The sequence below is a fragment of the Dermacentor andersoni genome, chromosome 2, assembly GCF_023375885.2.
Source record: "Dermacentor andersoni chromosome 2, qqDerAnde1_hic_scaffold, whole genome shotgun sequence".
In the NCBI taxonomy this organism is placed as follows: Eukaryota; Metazoa; Arthropoda; class Arachnida; order Ixodida; family Ixodidae; genus Dermacentor; species Dermacentor andersoni.
The window spans coordinates 86,018,670-86,039,168 of NC_092815.1; the positions used below are offsets into that span (position 1 = coordinate 86,018,670).

General features: G+C 47.8%; 1 protein-coding gene across 1 annotated transcript in view; it reads right to left on the reverse strand.

Moving 5' to 3' along the window:
* Positions 1-20,499, reverse strand: part of LOC126541696 (venom factor-like) — a 96,829-nt gene that overhangs the window by 55,918 nt on the left and 20,412 nt on the right. The window contains exons 7-14 of the mRNA XM_050188583.3: positions 18,759-18,843; positions 18,447-18,552; positions 12,374-12,622; positions 8,074-8,235; positions 6,439-6,567; positions 5,984-6,052; positions 5,047-5,244; positions 3,525-3,680 (exon numbers count right to left, since the gene is read on the reverse strand). Coding sequence (XP_050044540.1) covers positions 3,525-3,680; positions 5,047-5,244; positions 5,984-6,052; positions 6,439-6,567; positions 8,074-8,235; positions 12,374-12,622; positions 18,447-18,552; positions 18,759-18,843 — 1,154 coding nt within the window. The remainder of the gene's footprint in view (positions 1-3,524; positions 3,681-5,046; positions 5,245-5,983; positions 6,053-6,438; positions 6,568-8,073; positions 8,236-12,373; positions 12,623-18,446; positions 18,553-18,758; positions 18,844-20,499) is intronic.

Genomic DNA, 20,499 nt, shown 5'->3' on the forward strand with positions numbered 1-20,499 from the left:
ACTTTTCGAAGCGAGACTAGGATGCCTTAGAACGCGCACTTATAAAGCGAGATATAAGAAGGAAGAAGAAGCATGTGCTTGCTGCGCTAAATCAAAATTCTTACCAATACTTTCATTGCAAGTCTAAATTACAGTTCTATCGTCCCACGCTCCACTATTCACATCTAGTTTCTCTACACTTCTAACCTTACGGAAAACCGCCTGCTTCTTGGCCAATCCCCCATAGTGGGTACGCGCCACTGTCTGGGACACAAGACAAGACAAGACAAGACAAGCTAGGGAAACGATGGAGCATGTTTTATTAGAATGTGATGTTATCTGCCCAGCGGTCGATTTAGGCACCACTCATCTCCTTGAAGCCCTTGGGTTCAGCGAGAGCAAGGGGAAGGGAAAACATGTCCGCAATAGAGATTAGTAGGAGGCGATTAGAAGATTGGTGGAAGAAAAGTAGAGAAACGACAAAAACCAAGACGCAAAAAAACTTCGCAATAGGGGGTCCCAAAATTGGTAATGAAATTAGTGTTTTTTCCTTTTCTTTTTTCTTCTTTAACCTAGGTAGAACATTAGGCAGTGTAATAGCGTGAGTCTGGTGGCGAAACCCGCCACCCAGTTTCAAAGGAGATGCTAATAATAATAATAATAATAATAATAATAATAATAATAATAATAATAATAATAATAATAATAATAATAATAATAATAATAATAGCTCTCATCGACGCGCACGCCAACGACGAGCGCGCGCGGTACGCGGACGCGGCCGAATACCAACGGAACGCCTTCGCAGCGGTCGTCATAGAGGCGTCAACCGGCGCGACGAGGATGGCAGCGAGCGTGAGAAGCGCCGGAGCGCAACAAGCGGAGGAGGTAGCCATCGCCCTGGCCATTACCGACGCAGACTGCCACACGGTGCTGAGTGACTCGAGACAGGCGGTGAGAAACTTCGCCAAAGGCCAAATCTGCAGGGAGGCCGAGCGCATACTGCGAGCGACCATACTGCAAAACAGAAAAGTAAGGATCAAATCGTTCCCGGCGCACGCAGGCGACGCATCGGAACGCAACGAGAACAACAATGAGACGGCACACGCAGCCACGCGAGCGCTAACCAACCGCGCCCCGGCGATAGACCGTCCGACGTGGTTCGGAACCAAGGACCGCATGGCGGACTACAACGACATCACTAAGGCGAACCGGCTGGCTCACTGGACACTCCCACACCCTCACCCGAGGCTGAGTCGGGCGGAGGCGGCACTACTGAGAAAGCTCTAGATCGGATCGCTACCGAGCCCGGGACTGATGCATTGCATGTACCCCGAGACATACCCGACCGATAAGTGCAGAGTCTACTGGAGGGAGACGGCAGATCGGCAGATTACACGTACATCTTGTGCCACTGCATCAAAAAACCAGAAGAAGCAAGATCAAGAACGATCCCACCGCGGCTCGAGGCAGCCGCGAAGAGCTACTACCAAGACCAACAGCTCTGGGCCGTCCAGCAGGTCTTCGGGGCGCTCGAAAGGCGGGGACCCAGCGAGCCGGCAACGGCGAGCAGAGACCCGCGCCGAGTAACGGCAATCTCGTAGATGACGGAGGCCCTCGTCGGGGCGCGCGAGCGCCCAACTGCAGGCACAAATAAAGTTTGCTCCAATCCAGTCCAATCAGTGTAATTTTGATTGCGACTTGTTTTGTTTTTGAACTCTTTTTATTTGTCAGATTTGGTGATTTATTCTGTTCCCGTTGCGTCGTATTATGCGAAGGTATATCTGCTCTGAATGAGCGTAGACTTATAGTAGCAGAATTTAGAAGTGCGCTAGAAGGAAGACGGAATAAGTCAGGCCTTCCGCGAGCCAGTTTAGGAACGGGATAAGGGTTGTAGATGGTTTTCCCTTTTGTCTATTTCGCAAGTTTGCATTATGCAGTGATCATGCAGCTATCTTGCGCTAAGTATTACAGACTGTGAATTATTGAAGGCCAGTTCTCCCTTCGCCTTCCTGATCTGTGGAAGCTCTAATTCATGATTGCTTAGCTTCAATACACAAATCGCATTCGTGTCTATTTACGCGGACACGTCGTTGAAAGTTTCTTGGTACTTGTCCGGATTAACATGAATCTTGTGTTGCAGGGTTTTCCTTTAGACAGGGGGTTGGCAGATTTCTTGAAATAATACTTTCTGGCGATGAGAGTGGCTTGTATGTGGCTCTTGCGGCACTGTGTGTGGCCGACAAAGGTCGTTCCTTGCAGCTTGTCACATTGCATTTATCCAGTCCAGTCAGAGCCCACCTATAAAGAGGCCTTCAGACAGAAGATCTTCATTCTTGGGAGCTGCAGCTCCATAGCTTTGAGCTATGGAGGCATCAAGCTCACCGAGCTGTTCAAGAAACTCGACCTCCCGATGCACCATCTGTTTTTTGAAGTTCTGTTATGCCTGGTGATCCCTCGGAGCAAAGGATGCTTCTCCGGCAGACGTGCAGCTGTCACGGGTGCTGTTCACGCATCTTCGTTCACTCAAGGCGACTAAATCATCATCACCTGAGTTTTAAGAACAAGTAGTCATGTTCCAGATTTTGGGCTTTTCGAACGCCCTGAAATGACAGCTCACTTCAAAGCAACAACGCCGCCTTCCGACTTCCGCGAAGGCCGGTCTCCCGATCCTGGCAGATTGACCGTCATGAATAGGCCACTAATTGATGACAAGGTCATTGTCAATGACTCCCGAGAGAAGGACGTCAAGGGCGGGTTCACAGTTTGCCACGTGGTTGCCTCGTATTATACAACGTTGCAGACAAGACAGCCGGCAAAGCGGTGGGACGTTGGGGGCAGGAGGTAGTGAACGGTTCGGTGTTTGTGATCGGCCATTGAATTCCCTCGACGAGTGAAAGAGGGAAATAAGCAGCATAAATATCTGATCTGAACTGCTGTGAGACAGAGCCTTGGACATGCAAAGACTCTAGCATGTAGTGTGCTGCGAGAGTTGGAGCCGTGTTTGTAAAATTCAACCACGTACGTTTGAATATAAACCTTGTTTTCTCTTAAACATCACTCGGGACCGTTCTTTTTGCCGGCACCTGGTCCGGCACCATCCACGAAACCTTCGTGAGCGCACTGACCCCCGACTTGACAAAAGCGGCAGCTTTCTTCTAGCTGTAAAAGCTCTGCTCGGAGAAGGTTTAAAGCGTTCACTAAAATCGTTATGAAATTTCTGTTGCACATTTATGTTGAATTTCTATGGGATTGAAGATATTTTCTGTTGACATTCAGTTGCTATACATGCATGACTTTTGCTAGGGGGAAGAGATAACGGGTGCCGTAAATGCTGCAGTTCGAGAACTTCACAAAAGAAAAGCGCCAGAAATATTTCCGCGACGCGCTGCTGTGCCTGCTTCGGCGATGTCATCAACAAACTCTGGTAACTTCTCACCGATTATTTATTAATAATTTACACCTCTGGATACCTCCGTATTGGGACATCAGCATGCCGTTTCACGTCAACGTGTACGTGCATACAGAATAGGTTATAGTCTCACCTTTCTTCGCGTGAGTAGGTCTTTTCGTCTCAGCAGGTACACTGCCTGGTCCACACCCAGCAGGCCGACTCGCGTCCCGGCCTTGCCCTTCAGTACCAGCGTCTCCGAGGCGCCAGGCTCCAGCATTTCGTTACGGTGCTCCCTCTCCAACGTAAACTGCACCGGTGGTCCAAATGCCGAGAACAGAGAGCAGTCGGTGGGGAAACACATAGTAGACAAGGACAAGCAGGCCTAAAGGGCACACCATCGTCCCTAGAAATTATCTTGCTTATGGATACTCGGACGGTAAACCACCAGAGATTACTGTGTGGTTGCTGGCCACACAGTGTAGTATTTAGAGCTGGTGCTACACGTATTTGAAGCTGTAACTGTCATGTTGGAGGGGCTATTAAGAACGTTTGCTGTACATTGAACTACCAGCCACCGGGCACGTACCACTGTAGCGAAAGGCCTTATTTTTCCTTGATGAGTATAGTTAACACGATTAATAAACTAAATAGCTTATTTGTTAGCCAAGCCATTGTCCCAGACACACACAGCCCCGACGTGGAAGGGACGTTTTTATTTTTAAGTGCAGTTGACGGAGCATGGATATCCACTGGGATGATTTGGTGCAGGAATCCGCCAACGAGGTGAACTTATTCAAAGGTTTCATATACACATCCGCAAGGTGACATATGCGAGGAGCCTTAGGCAACTGAAAATTATATTTCTTATGATACCGGCTATGCTGTTCATGAAGCAAAATAAGATAAAGAAAGATTAAAGACTTACATTTTTGGCTATGGATAAAAAATGGCCTCGCATAAAACTTCCGTGAACGTGTCATTGAACGGTAGATTACACTCCGTCCTTAGTCGCACGCTGCCATTTGAAATGCAAATCCTCGGCGAAGCATGTTGAGCAGTAACCCTTCAGATATTCGTCAAAACGTTAAAGAACAAGCAGAAAACATGACAAGTGGCTACCTGTGCAGCGCTGTATCCCAGTAGTGCTAATCTGCGCTGTATTCTCACTGAGCAGGTCTGTTACGATTGGTAATAGTAAGGACGGGCAGCAAGCAAAATTATAGACCGGAAGATTAGTAAAGAGCCACTAACGTATTAAATTTTGTTGCTCGAACCTACAAATCTTTAACACAGCAACATGCAGAACAAGAAAAGGAATAAATAAATAAATAAATAAATAAATAAATAAATAAATAAATAAATAAATAAATAATGAAAGAAATGGAAATGAATACAGCGTCTCTGTAATTGGAATTCTTTGGAGCTGTATGACTGTTGCATATGACGCAAGGGGGAAAAAATTCATCTCATCGACTGTGATAATGCTATTTCTGATAGTTTTCAGTTCTTGGCAGGCCATCGGAAGGAATTACTGCCGAAAAGCTTTGAAGCTTTAAAAGAATTCATGCTGTTGGACTGCCTGTACGCAACTTTCGGTTATCCGTCTTTGAATTACCTAAAGCGTTTTGTCTACTATTGCGCCCAATATTGTTCGCCAGCTCTCTCTCACTCACGTGCGAGCCCTTGGTGCAGGTTGGTTCGGCGTTGACGTAAATGGCGTCTGTGGCGAGCTGTCCATCCAGGAAACCGACCACAAGGACCCGGAAGCTGGGTGACATTTCCGGTGTCACGATGAAAGTCACCCTGTGCTCGAGCACGTTGGGTCCCGTGGCGACTTTGCCTGCTTTCAGCACACGACCTCGGGACAAAACCTGTCAAGAGAAAAAAAATCCTGCTGATTTGATTCATTCACGGAGTTTAACGTCCGGAAGCAATGCTGGGACTATGGAAGATGCCGTAGAGGGGGGTTCCGGATTGATTCTGCGCATCTGCGGTTCCTTAAGACGCTCCTAAGTCTAAGTACACGAGTGTTTTTTGGATTCCCATAAAACCATAGCTCTAAGCGCCGCCTCAGAATAGAGCTGATGGCTCGTAGGTTTATGTAGCTCGTAGTTTGTGTTATTCCGCCCAGTGAAATTTAAACAAGCTTAATTGAAGTTCAGGAAACTAGACCCGCGTTAGCACACGGCTAGCCCAAGACGAGACCGGTGTCTTGCACTACCTATTTATGGCTGCAGCTTAAATGAGTTAAGGTACGTCTAATAGAATTTTGTGCTCTGAAACATTTGTTCAAGTAACGTGAACTGGGTAAGTTGGAATACGTTCAGTGTGTAGGAGTGCAACGAAGGCACGCGGACGAGAAGAGAGGACACAAGCGCTGTTCGCCACATTTGTTCTCACTATATCATGGCTTCAGTATGCGTATACGCATGCAATAACGTATCCGCTTTGCTTATCTAGTGTCAGTGGTATAGCTTTCCAAGGGTATGTTTGCGTATTTACAGGCTTTTTCTCAGTGGTTAAAGTCGTACTAGGTATTCTCTTTCAAAGCCTTGGAAATAGAACTGTAATGTCGATATTATTTGTTTTCAACATCTTGAAAATGCTTACCACGTAGTAGGCTGACATCACTTGGATTTTCTGAGATGTGAACAGTATTGCCTCAAATGTTGAGTAAACCTGTAAAGAAGAATAAGTAAGAGCTATTCGGATAAAACTGGTGCAGCAAGAAGGAAAAAAAGAAACTGCAAGAACACAAGCGAATTTGCGGACTTCACTGGCAAAAAAGCGACAGGAAGTGGTTGAGTGGCCAAAAGTCAATGAATAGAGATAAAGAAAGAGAAAGAGAGAAGGCCGTGACATTAAAAGCACAATTATTAATTAGCGCAGATTGTTTTAGACGCCAGCAAAATCCGAGCTTTTGGCCTCAAGCTGCCAGTACTTATCCGCGACAGAATATACTCGTTAAATCGTTAAAACGACCACAGTTAAATTCAATGACAATAGGATTAAGTAAATGTCTTGGGAGTATCAGACTGAGCAGTGGCGATCACACGGGGTCTCACCTTGAACAGCGTCTTGGGGTCCTTCCTCTGGATGAACATATATTTACCAGAGTTGTCCCGGTACAAGTTCATCGAGAATTCGTTTCGAGCTTGCTGCTTGGCTCTATACTTTGGATCAGCGGTTTCCACCTGTGCACGACAGCATGTTACACTGTGTACCAGGTCCAAACAACGAAGGTTCACAAGAAGAGGGTGGTTTGAAAAGAGATACAGTAGTCGAAATGTGGTCGGAGAGCGGTCGAACAAGGTTTTTTATGGCTATAAGACCCAACACTTTGACAAGAGAAATTGCCTGCGTCAAAACGATGATTCCAGCGGGATGTATGCCTTGTTGGACCACTGTGGATCGTAGCTTACTAGGGAAGTGTGCTCATAATTGAGAAAGGAAAAGACGTCAGAAGCTTACTGTGGGAGTTCCTCATTTTCTCTTTCCTTCGTGGCAGAACAGAGGGGACGTATTCTGGTACCAAGCCTTTCTTAACTGTCTTCCTTTGCTCAATTATGTTATAAAAGACAGTACCAGAAAGCCGACTGCCCCGGGACAAAGTTTAGGAACAAGATCTACCACTGGCTTAAAAAAAAGACTACAAGATAATGGAAAACAAACGTGTTACGCATACTACGGACGTACAAATATGCTGACCGACGCCCAGTAAATGGGGGCACATACCGAAGCATACGGCTTTAAGTTCAAGTTGTGACTCTTGAGACCAGATAAAGACCCGTAATAAAATATCTTGCTTTCAGTTTTTACTACCCACTGTTATGTTGTTTCAAACAACAACAACAACAACAACAACAACAACAACGACGACGACGACGACGACGACGACGACAACACAAACAAAATCGACGACGACGGCGACGACTACAACGACTACAACAACGACGACGACAACGACGACTACAACAACAACAACATTATTTGCTCAAATAACCATGGTTAGGTGCGCAAAGCAGCACATTCATGTACGAGGACAAATTTACCACTTCTAGTTTTTTATCATAAAAAGTGCTTATTTACTTATGCGCATTATAGGTGTAACGTTTCTCGGTGGCATTTTGTGCTGATACTGCATCCTAGAGTGCTACGTCCTCTCGCGGGATATGCGATATACTTCGTGGTCGGTAATTGTTTTCGGTGTCGACGCAGTAGTCTCGCACAATGTAGTGTTAAAATTAAAATTAAATTATGGCGTTTTACGTGCCAAAACCACTTTCTGATTATGAGGCACGCCGTAGTGGAGGACTCCGGAAATTTCGACCACCTGGGGTTCTTTAACGTGCACCTAAATCTATATACACGGGTGTTATCGCATTTCGCCCCCAACAAAATGCGGCCGCCGTGGCCGGGATTCGATCCCGCGACCTCGTGCTCAGCTGCACAACACCATAGAATGTAGTGTCAACTTCCCCCAAAGTTAGAGGGAAGAAGGGTGGCAAAAGAGCTTTTTTTTGGTCTCGGTTAGCTCTCGTAATTTATTTATGAAAACGTCCGAGGGTATATGCAAGGAGTCTCAGGCAGGTAGCACTTAGCCGGTACAATAATTCAGCTGCACAGCGCAAGGAAATCAAAGTATAGGGTATACAATAAGATGCGTCTATATATATATATATATACGTGCAGGTTCCTACCATGAATTTGAATCCCGTGTCGTTAGTCCTGGAGGCGACGAAGAAAGTCACAACACCGTTTTCATTGGTGCTGTAGGTCGTAGACGAGACGTGGCAGTTTTCGCACGTCAGCTTAGTCGGCACATTCGCTGCGGGCTCACCGTTGGCGTACGTCACATCCGCCTGCGAGCGTTGAAGAGGCGGAGTAGAGAAATCGGCGAAAACACGAATTGATTGAAAACAGCTCGACAAAACAGAAATAACCGGACGCGAAAAGACGGTGCAAAGACAAAGCATAGGTTGATATAGACACTACAAACTAACTGTCATTTCCAGAGACCATAGTTCACGCAATTCAGACGAGGGGCTCAGTGGAGTAGAGAGATAGATAGATAGATAGATAGATAGATAGATAGATAGATAGATAGATAGATAGATAGAGAGACAGAGAGAGAGGGAGAGGGAGAGTGAGGGAGAGAGCATAGAATGACCGGTAGTTTAACCAGAGGTAGTTCCGGTTGGCTACCCTGCTCGGGGGAAGGAATAGTGGAATAAGAAGAGAAAGATAGTGGAAAGGAGAGAGAGAGAAAGAAAGACGAGCACAAACAAACCGAGCACCCTATAGAGCGGTAGGGGACGTCGTTCTTAAAGTATATCTTGAAGGCCCGTAGACCGCAGGACTCTTAGTAACGCGACTAAAGCCTTCGGTGCTGATGTTATTTGAAAGCACTGGCCTAGTTCTTTTAGTGCTGATAGCGGACGAGTGTGCAATTGGTCCATCACTCTGCATATCACTTGCCTCTCGGCATTGTGGCGCGGGCAGGCACAGATAATGTGTGCGAGCGTCTCTTCACAGCGGGATGTGTCACACGTGGGCATATTGGCGTTTCCAATAAGGAACACATAAGAGTTGGAGTAGGAGGAGGAGGAAAAGAAGGAAGGAAAGGTAAGGAGAAAGGTAAGGAGGTTAACCAGGTGCAAGTCCGGTTTGCTACGCTTCACGGGGGAAGGGGTTTAAGGAAAGAAAAGAAAGGAGAGGGAGGGAAGAAGGTGCTATCCGTGTGAATACATGTGGTTGCCGATAACTTCACGCCTATAATGGGTCACTGAGGCCAGTCGATTTCATGAAACGTAGGGGTACCCACGTCGCTTTGTAAGCCTGCGACGCGTGCCGCCATGGTCTGAGAATCTTAGTCTCTGAAAATGGTCTGCTGTCTAATGGGTTTAACACACTCTGAAGAACGTCGCGTTCGATGTCACAGAGATTACAGACACACAACACGTGCTCTTTCGTCTCTTGAGCCACAGGTAGGTGTGTCGGACATTCCAAAAAATAATGGGTAGCCTTTCGCAAAAGCCACTCCCAACCAGAGGCGGCACAGTAAAGTTGCATCGCGGTGGGAGAAGTTCGATTGAATATGCAGCTTCAATGTAGGATCCAACCGGTGGAGATAGCAGTTGGAGAAAATCAGGGTGTTCCACAGAGTATCAGTCTTGGTTTAAGTAAACGATGACCACTCGCAGCGTCTGTCCATGATAAGGGTATAGAAAGTGTCAGGGTTTCTTTACGGGCTGATCGGGTGGCATCATCAGCAAGGTCATTTTCAACGATGCCACAGTGCCCCGAAAGCCATTGGAAGGTGATGTCATGTACGTTTATGAGGGCTTGATGGATAATCTCGCTGATCTCAAGCACCAGTTATTCATAAGTCTTGCATCGTAAGGCTGTTTGCAAACTCCGAAGGGCTGCCCTGGAGCCACAAAACACGAGCCACATTCGATATTTTGCTTGTGCGATGTAATTAACCGCGGCACGTAGGGCGGCAAGTTCTGTTGCCGTAGAGGTCGTTATATGGGACACCTTTAATGTAATTGTGACTTGTAAGGCCGGGATGATAACAGCGCCTGTGTAGCTGGTGGCTGAGACAGATCCATCGGTGTAAATGTGGGTTCTTTGTTCATATGCCACGTTCAGTAATGACAGTGTGAACTGACGTAGAGCCACTGTTTAATGACGGGCCCTCTTCGCAATTCGCGGAATCGTGGGGCGTACTTGTGGCCGTCGTGGGCGCCACAGTGGTAACAGTGCTGTTGTAAGTAACAGCTGCTGGCTTAAAGCCCGACGGAAGGTAGCCTTGATGCGTCCAAACAAGTTTGGAAAATGTGGCGTGAGGTGTTTGTGCTAGCAAAGCAGCAAGGTAGTGACTAGGTGACCTAATGTTGTCAATTGATATATATGCTGGAACGAAGTAGTCTTTAGCAATCATGATTGTTGCGTGAGTCGAGGCGCATCGTGGTAGCCCAAGACAAGTTCGTAGAGCCTGGCCTTGCAAACTTTCGAGGGGACGAATATTTGTTTTACTTGTGTTCGCCAAAACCGGCAAGCTGTACCGTAAGAAACCCCAAAACAGTGTTCTGTACAGCTGCAGCATGGCCCGTACCGACATGGTCCAGGATTTTCTGCACAGGAACTTTACTATATGTACAATCGAAATTAGTCTCCATTCAGGCACATGGAGTGGAGGCTCCATGAAGGTCGCTCCTATAATCACACCTAAGAAGCGATGATACTTCTGGTATGTGACAGCCCGGCCATAGAGAGAAACAGGGTACGGCAACATGGGTTTGCGCGTAAACGCGATTGACGGGCATTTTTCGATGGACACACTATGGCCTTTTTTTCCGATATATGAACAAGTTAAGGTGGCTGCCCGCTAAATTCTTGCGCGCACTTGAAGACGAATAAGCGCAGAAGACCAAAGACAAATATAATCAGCGCACATTGATAGCTGAATTCTCTTGGGTAATATTTCAGCAAGGCTAACCATAGTTAGGTTAAAGAGAATATGGCTCAATACCCCGGCCTGTGGGACGTGAACGTATGTATAATAGTTCGCAGTTGGGCCATCTTTGATCTTTCACGAAGAAGGACGTTCTGGTGAAAAAGTCGTGGATCCACTGAAACATTCGGCCACTAATTCCAACAACCTGCCTTCACTTGAGGATCCCTTCATGTGTGACATTATCGTAGGCCCCTTACATATCAAGAAAGAGCGCCACTGATATGCGCTTGAGGCATTTTTCTTGTTCTATGAACGTTGTTTATTAATGCACCTGCCTCGCTGAAAACCTGTCATGGAGTCAGGGTACACATTGTGACGTTCAAGATACCATTCTAGGCGTGTAAGTATGATCTTTTTCATTACTTTCCCTGTCCAGCTTGCCAGGGCAATGACATCAAGTCGACAAGCGACTTTCCTTGTTTGAGGAGCGGTACGAGCCTATTAATCTTCCATTACTGAGGAACAATGATGACGATGATCGGAGTTTATTGGTGCAACAGGAACAATGCCTTCATGCCATGAGTGGTCGTAGTAATTCAACAGTCCTTGCCTGGCCTCTTGTCCAAGATAGGAAATAGCTGCATAGGTGAGGCCGTCGCGCCCTGGTGAAGATAACGTCGAGAAGCAGCAAAGGGACGTCCAGTTCTTTCATAGTAAATGGAATGTCCATTTCTGGGACGCGAGACACAAGGACGACACTCAGGTATTCGGCGTTGGGGCTGACACACACACCAGCGATCCGCACACAAAAATCATTCGCCGCGTCAAGTTGTGTCTGGCAGTGGTGTAGCGCTAACGTCATGAAAGGATGTCGCAGTTTCGGAGATGAGCGCAGAACAGTTGGAGTAAATAAGAATAACAGTTTAGGGAGCAACAATAAGCGAACCAGGGAAGCATTAGCCCCGAGCGAACTATTCGGCAAGGAGACACGTCCGCATCAATTCCTGATGAAGGTGAGTCTCCTGGTCCTATCGGTGGCTGCAGATTAGAGACTCAGGGTTCATGTTGTCTTATTCGATTACTGTTGATTGATACATGTATGGTAGTTACCTGCAAGTATCTCTACATATTGGCCAAACTTATGATATGCATGCAGGTTTCCTGTTAACAGTACTCCATCTAATCATCGGCCACGGTCGACTTCCATTTGCTTGTTACCGGTTAGGTTGTGTTGATAAACAACTTATCACTTCTGCGCGTTACACTGCCTGCAAAAATCTAGTTCTTGTTCCCTAATGCCAGCAATTTCAGAATGCAAGTACGTTTAACCATCACTATCATCGCGTTCATGACCACTGCAGGACAAATGCCTCTTCCAGCGAATCTGCCATTTACCCCTGTCTTGCGCCAGATGATTCCATCTGATGCCAGCGAATTTCTTGATTTCATCACACGCTAACTGCATCACAAGCTAAGAGCGTTTGCACCTGGCTTTGCTTTGATCAATGGTTAAGCCAGCGACGTTGGTCTGCTCTCACCGTTACGTAGAACTTTGCTCCCGGCTTGAAGCTCTTCTCGCTCCGTGCCGTCGACACCAGGAACGGTGACGTGGAGAAGACGGCCTGCTCGCTGCGCGAAGTCTCCCGTATTCCCGTCGCCTCCTCGATGACCGTCGCCTCGACCACGAGACGAGCGCGCGCCTCGAAGAGGGCGCCTAGCCTTCGCTCGCCCAGCCTGTCGACTACTTCGCCCCGTGCCAGCGTGTACACGGCGTCGCCGGATTGCAGCTGCAAGAGGTGCGTCGACGTTGTAGCACGACGTAGGCACAAGTGATTATCGCTGCTTCTGAATGCATCAATTCTACGCAGCGATGTATTTCTCGATCAAACTCCGCAGTGACATGCTTTACAAAGTTTCGGTGGTGGACTCTTACTGCCGGTTGTGTGCGTCGAATTAGGGTAAAGGGGGAGTGTGCGAGTTTTCAACATTTTCTGATAACGAATCGAATAACGTACTATTCGATTAAGTCCTCGAATCAAATTGTCCTTATTCGCCCTCCTCCCCCAAATACGGATATTTTTAAATAGTTTTCGAATACCTCACATCACGAACTGTGCATGATCAACCGAAAGATTGTACCAAATATACGACACCTTTCGTTGCGGCTATAGTGTATGCAGGGTGTCCCACCTAACTTGAGCCATACATTGAATGCATGCAAATGCCACTCAGCTGGACAGAACAAAAGTAATGTTGTTTGCCGTCACTTGGAGATACTCGCATTATTTTTGCAATATGGTTAACTACATAATTAGTCCTAATTAATTATCAACATCCCAAATATTATACTTAAATGAAAAGTGCCAATGAGAAAATTGCTGAGTGACATGTAAAACTCCCGATAGTGCTTTCTGTTGCTCAATACGTGCTACATAAAAATGTATTGGCGAGCGTGAAAGAGGCCCGGAAATGCACGCAATATTGCCGCGCGACTGGCCGCTCGAGGCACATTGCGCGTATTCGCGGTCCACGAAGGCAGGCTTTCCGGCTAAACCGCGATCATTCGCTTTTAAATGTTGCTCATACAAAACATTGGACAGGGCGTGTTGCTCAAGTTGTAGTGTTTACGAATGTCGGAGCTACTTGCTTTCTTCGCATTAAATGTGACTACCCTTTGTTGCATTGTTGTTTCGTAATATTGTACCACCGCCTGCAGCGGCCACTCAGAGTAGAAAAAAAAGCAACACTCTTTTTTTTCTCTCACCCCGTCGTAATATACGACGGCAATCTTAGGTTTAGTCAAGATGGTATAAACAGGGGCTAACTGGTCCGCACGGTATGGCTTATAAACTTCATCTGACTATACATGACGGCCTGTGCTTCGAAGAGCCCTCAGTATGCGAAGGAACTGCTTATTTGCTCCTAATGTTGCATTTTTGTGCTTCTAAGAAACCAAGCTTCAGAATGTGCAGGGTAATAAAAGACACTTGTCAGCGTTTGAAGACTAGGATGTAACATTGTTTTATATTAGTGGCGCAAACGGACTGTTTAATATTTCATTCAAAAATTATTCGAAAAGCATTTCATTCGATTCGCTTCCTCCAGTATACCATTCGTAGTCGATTCGTTCTTAAAACATACAAATACTTGCTCTGCCGTAGTTCCTAAATTGTTTTATGCATTACTCAACATCTTCAGTAGCGCACCAGGCAAGCTTGTCCAGTTAAAATATAAGGCAGCTTTTTACAGCGAAGCTCTATAAGGCTAGCCGATTCGTCCGTCCGTCTGTCGCCTATACGCTGAAAGTTTTTGGGCGCAACTCCATGCGCGAAAAAAAAAATAGATAGAGGGGGGCGCGATTGGCCTGCGCCTGTAGTGACGTCGTTGCTCCCCGTCGCAGCCGAGCGCACGCGCAGCAGTTTCTCTCCGTCTCCGAAATGGGTAAGCCTCGCGTCATAGATACTCCTGAGGAGCAGGCAGCTTTTGAACAGCAACGCCACGAGCAGAACCGGGAACGAGCTCGTCTGCGCCGGGTCGATGCTGCAGCCCAGGTACAACAACAAGCTCGTGCAGCCGAACGCAAGCAGCAACTGCATACTGAGTATCCGGCAGCCTACAAAGCCATCGTTTAATGAACCGTCGGGATTAACCCAGTGTAAAATAGTTTCAGCTAAGAGAGAGAGAGAGAGAAAACAAGGGTAGGAAAGGCAGGGAGGTCAACCAGAACAGCATCCGGTTTGCTGCCCTACACTGGGGGTGGGGGAAAGGGGAATAGAAAGAGGAAGAAAGGGAGAGAGTAAGCACTGAGTACGTGTGGGATTGACACCATACACAAGGACACTATAAACTGTCTGTTAAGCCCGTGCACTTCAAGTACCGCACTAGTGCACGAATCGCTTTTCGACCCAGTGACGGGTGTGGCCACGGTCCGAGTATCTTTGACTCGGTGAACGGTCTCGAGTCCAGTCTGCGTAAAGTTGCCCGCAGAGAGAGGCGTTGGACACCGTAGCGAGGGCAGGTACACAATAGGTGCTCGATGGTCTCCTCGCACCCACAGGAGTCGCACATCGGGCTCTCGGCCATTGCCATACGGTAGGAGTATGCGTTCGTGAACGCCACTCCCAGTTACAAGCGACACAACAAGGTTGCTTCGCCGCGGCAAAGGCTAGATGGCAGTTGTAGCCGTAGCGTAGGGTCCGGTTTACGTGATCTGCAATTGAAGCCACTTGAAATCCAGAGATCTTGGGACTTCTTGTGCGCAAGTAGGCGAAGTTCTCTGGCAGCGTCCGAACTCGCCAAAGGTGTTGGACGCGTCTTGGTATTTTCGTGGGCACACCGGGCAGCCTTTTCAGCTAGGTTGTTGCCGACGATGCCACAGTGAGCAGGAATCCACTGAAATATAATGTGGTGTCCTTTTTCCAAAGCATGGTGGTGCAGTTCCCTGATTTCAGATGTCATTTGCTCGTAAGTTCTGTGACGTAATGCGGACTTGATGCTGTGAAGGGCTGCCTTAGAGTCACAAAATACGACCCATTTCTCTGTTGGCTCTTCGGTGATGTACATCATAGCGGCATGGAGAGCTGCAAGTTCTGCCGATGTAGATGTAGTCGTGTGCGACAATTTGAATTTAACTGTAACGTTCTTGGCTGGAACGACGAATGCGGCAGTTGAGCTGGTAGGTGAGGTCGAACCATCGGTATATATATGTATGCGGTCATGATACGTCTGGTGCAGTAATAGGAGCGTAAGTTGCTTCAGAGCCGGCGATGGATGATTGGACTTTTTTGTAATTCCAGGAATAGCAAAATTCACTTGAGGCTGTCGCAGGCACCACAGGGGAGAGGAAGGCTTCGCCGCCTGTGTAAAAGATGCCGGTATGTACTCTTGATGAGCGCTAATCACTCGTGAAAAGGTCGCTTGAGGTCTCTCGGCTGGTAGGGAGGCCAAATGATGGTCGGGGATCCTTGACAGATGGCGAATGTGCGCTCTGAGAGAGTCGACAGCTACATGTGTCTGGATTGTATGGTCTCCTGCGATGGCGATTGTTGCTGCTGTTGAGGTGCACCGAGGCAGCCCTAAACACGTGCGTAGGGCTTGACCTTGTATGCTCTCCAAGGCGCGAAAGTTCGTCTTGCATGCATTTGACAACACTGGTAGGCTGTAACGTAGGAGTCCGAGAAACAAAACCCTGTACAGCTGCAACATAGAATGGACTGGTGTACCCCAGCTTTTCCCGCATAGAAATTTGAAGACCTGAGCAATGGCGACTAGCTTCTTCTTCAGATAGACGCAGTGAGGGCTCCACGAGAGGTTGCGGTCAATGATGACGCCCAGAAAGCGATGCGTCTTAACAGAGAATACAGCTTGACCATTGATGGTAACAGGATACGACATTTGTTTCCGCTTAAAACCAAGTAATGCGCACTTTTCAGTAGACACACTGAGGCCTTGTTCTCGGAGATAATAAGCCATCATGGTTGCCGCCCGCTGAAGCCTGGCTCTTAGCTGAGGGCGAGTCACCGCAGAGGCCCAGATGCAAATGTCGTCGGCGTATATTGAGACATGTACTGTCTGTGGTAGGTAATCCGCTAGTCCTACCAGGACGAGGTTGAACAAAATAGGGCTCAACACTCCACCCTGCGGCACACCACGGCAGATGTAATGGTCTGAATTTGGGCCGTCTTCGGTCTGTAAGAAAAAACGCCTCTCAGTCGAATAGTCCCGAATCCATTGATACATCCGGCCGCCAACTCCAACAGCCTCAAGTGAGTTTAGTATGGCCTCATGGGCGACGTTGTCGTATGCTCCTTTTATATCCAGAAAGAGTGCCACAGATAGGCGCTTGAGGCTTTTTTGAGTTTGGACCCATGTTACGATGTCAATGACGTTGTCGATGGACGTGCGACCTTGAAGAAAGCCTGTCATGGTGTCCGGATAGATGTTGAATCGTTCTAGGTACCATTCCAATCGAGCAAGAATCATTCTTTCCATCACTTTGCCGACGCAGCTCGAAAGCGCAATCGGACGATATGATGAGATCTCAAGCGGCGACTTTCCAGGTTTCAGAATGGGGACCAAGCGGCTCGATTTCCATTGTTTAGGAACGGCGCCGTTCTGCCAAGACTCATTGTAGTAGTTGAGCAGCTCATCACGTGCGTCATGTCCAAGGTGGCATAGGGCAGCATACGTGATGCCATCAGGTCCTGGTGACGAAGAACGCCTGCAGGTCGCCAACGCAGCATCGAGCTCTTCGAGTGAAAATAGCACGTTCATTTCTGGTACACGTGCCTCAGAGATGTCATTCCATGCTGCGTCAGTAATTATGGCCACGGACCCAGCAACCCGTGCACAGAACTCTTCAGCCACTTGAAGTTCCGAGCGGAGTTGGTAGAGGGCCAGAGCAGCGAAGGGCTTCCTTTGATGCGGAGATGAGCGAAGACCCCTAACCGTTCTCCATATGTGCGAGAGCGATTTTCGGGGATCAAGCGACTGACAGAATGTTTTCCATCGCTTATCTTCCAATTTATCCATGCGACGCTGGACTTTCTTTTGTATGCGTTGTGAAGGCCACAGATCTAAGACGGACTTCGTGCGCCGATACCTCCTCTCCGCCTGTCGGCGTGCCGCACGCAGCCTCACCAGTTCCATGTCCAAGTCTGTTCGCCTTGTTGACCTTGTAAGCGAGCAGATGGATGTTTTCAATGCCTCTGCGATTGCTTCTTCGACAGTGTGTGAGAGGCCTTCCCGACATGTGTCATACATATCCTTCTTAAATTTTGACAAATCAACTGTACGCAAGACAGTAGAGGAGCGTTGCTCAACTCCTCTAATCTTTATGTATGTTGGAATATGGTCGCTTCCATGTGTTTCTATGTCTGTAAACCATTGGACGCTCGAGGCAAAGCGCCGTGACACCAAAGTTAAGTCCAAGCAGCTACTGTAGGTCGTGCCTCGCAGAAATGTAGGGCTGCCGTCATTCACACAGCACAAATCATGGTCGGCAGCAAAGGAGGCAAGGCTCCTGCCTTTGGAGTCAATTTTAGTGCTTCCCCATAGCTGGTGATGCGCGTTGAAGTCACTTGTGATAACTATCTATACGGACTCCTGTGGCGGTGATTTTTTTATATCACATCGCAGATGAGCTCACAACAATGGTAAGTTCATGGCTAATGTCCCACGTACAGAAGGAAACTGGCTTACCTTCTACTAATTTACAATTCAGTGCTATAAAACGAAATGATATGAAATTTAGTAGGCAGTAACGAATATTCCTTCTTCGGGAAGCAAAAACGAGGGTTCGCTGCAAGTGCTGAGCTAAGAGGAGAGTTCTGGGTATCTAACCAAACCTGGCGCCATCAAACTCCACAAATCTCCTTTTGATTTGAGGATTTCTGTAGATCACAATTATCGTCATCATATTCCATGGCCAATGGAAGACGAAGGCCTCTCACAGCCCTACCAGCGGTCTTCAATTACACCTGTTCCGCGGCAGCTGATTCCATCCGACGCCTGCAAGTTTCCCGATTTCTGCAGGTGTTCTTTCGACCAATCACCAAAGCAAATGTCTATGCATCGTCTACGACGCTGAGCCCTGCCAACTGAGGTACGTACCGTCTTAGGCATGCCACTGGTGCCGATCTCCTCCACGGGGCCCAGCTCGTTCTTGACAGAAAATCGGAAGGAAACAACGCCCCGGACGTATTGTTTGTTGACGAACCTGCAGAAATAGTTGTATGTTGATCGCCCTCTTCTGAATCGCACATTTCCACGGCAATGCCACCAAACACAAAACGAATCTAAGCATGAATGGGCTCAGTTGCAATGAGCTACAGGTAAGCTTTTGTGTCGTTACAGAAGGAGTTTCGGCGGCACTCAGTTGCATATTTCCTCTTTTACAACTGGAGGAGAAATCTGCGAACTTACTTTGCTCGAACATTAATAGTGATGTTGTTGAAGTCTGGCAGGATGTAGTCAACTGTTTTCAAGGTCACTGAAAACCGCGGGAGCACTGGAACAAAGCAAGAACAAAAGAACAAAGTATGTAATGTGAGAGCTTAAAGAGCTTACAGAGCTATGTAAGAGCTTAAAGGAACAAAAATTTATTTAGGAAATGACGGATAGGTCGGTCTGAGGTTGACTGCTCTAGCCTGCTACTATGGACCGGGATAAGATGAAAGGGAGAAAAAGAGGGTGAAGGATAGGGATTAATTGGAGAACTGAGAAGAATAGCTGCAGGTTTTAGGGCTCTATAACGTAAAGCTATTTCAAACTTTTCTAGTCCAATTCTGCAATCAGCCCTCCGCGATTGGTCAAAAACTTTTTTGAACTACCCCCACCTCGTCTGTCTATCACAAGACGTTACGAAAACCGCGATAGCTCCCCATCTGATATAACGCTTACGCACTGATTATGCATCTTTGGACCAAAATAAGAAAGTAGTTATTTCTGATTCGACGCCTTTTAGCCATTAACCCTCGGCTGTTCGTCAAAAGGCTTCGGGTTGCACCCACTTGACCTGCCTGTCACGCGGCCTCACAAAACAGCGAAAACTCACTACATCAAAGTGACGTGTACGCGTTAAAGATGCATTAATATGCCGAACAAAACAGATTTTTGTTTCTGAATAGGTGCAGGCTGCCCCAATCCGAAAGGAATAAGAGATGGCTGCCGCCGATCGCTCAGGCACTGGCTACTGTTGTGCCATTACCACCAGCCCGGATTCCGAATCTGCAAGACGCAAAAGTATCCTTCGAGCGTTCAAATTCTCCCTTGAAAAGTCAAGATGCTGAGCCGTCAGGCATCGGTGTCCCGCGGGAGAAGCATCGGCGAGCAACTTGTTCGGACGTGTCGCCAAGTGCCAGACAGCCCGGCGCCGTAGACATCCACTAGGTGACCTCCGGCCCTTGCCTGGAGGTCACCGCGCCCGCCACAATTGAACCAGGTGGCCAGCGCGGTCGCTGGTTGGACCTCTCGGACGACCGTCGAGTGCTCGCTTTGTATTGGGCCGTTTGGGTGACAATGGTTTTGGGGGCTTATAAGCGGAGGCGCGCCGCCTGAAAAACCGGATCCGCCGACCCACCGGGAGCCAGTGCCGCTCTCGACTGGAGCGAGATGTGTCACGCGTTTTCGCCGGACGTTGCCGTGCGGGAACAGTCGCGTTTGCTGTGAGCTCTCGGCCCCAGTGCCGATCCCTTCATGTCCTGTATAATGACCTGTATATAGTGTATAAAGTCCCTTTTGTTATTCTCATCGACGCCTGGCTCGGAGTCTTCGCTACCAACGCTCTGTCACGAAACGGGTGACGAGCGCTACGGGACCACAAAGTCGTAATAGTGGTGCAGCGGTGCAAAGTCGTAACAGTGGATGGCAGCTACGGGATTGACCGGCATCAGCTACCTCGGCGCGGTGAGTGCCTGAAGTTTACCTCAAACACCAGACTTTCTCTGACACAGGTTATAGTAGCTCAGGGAAGGATTTGGTGTTGCATTGTGTTAACCTTGTGTGTTTCAAGCCTAGTTAGAGTGTTTTGAAAACCAGGGGATGCTGAGGGGGTAAACAGGGCAGTGTGTGAAATACTTGCATATGTCTTACTAGTAGCATTATAGTAGCGTACGGCAGGTATATTCAAAAAGGGCAAACAGCAGGAGGACAGTGTGAACGATGG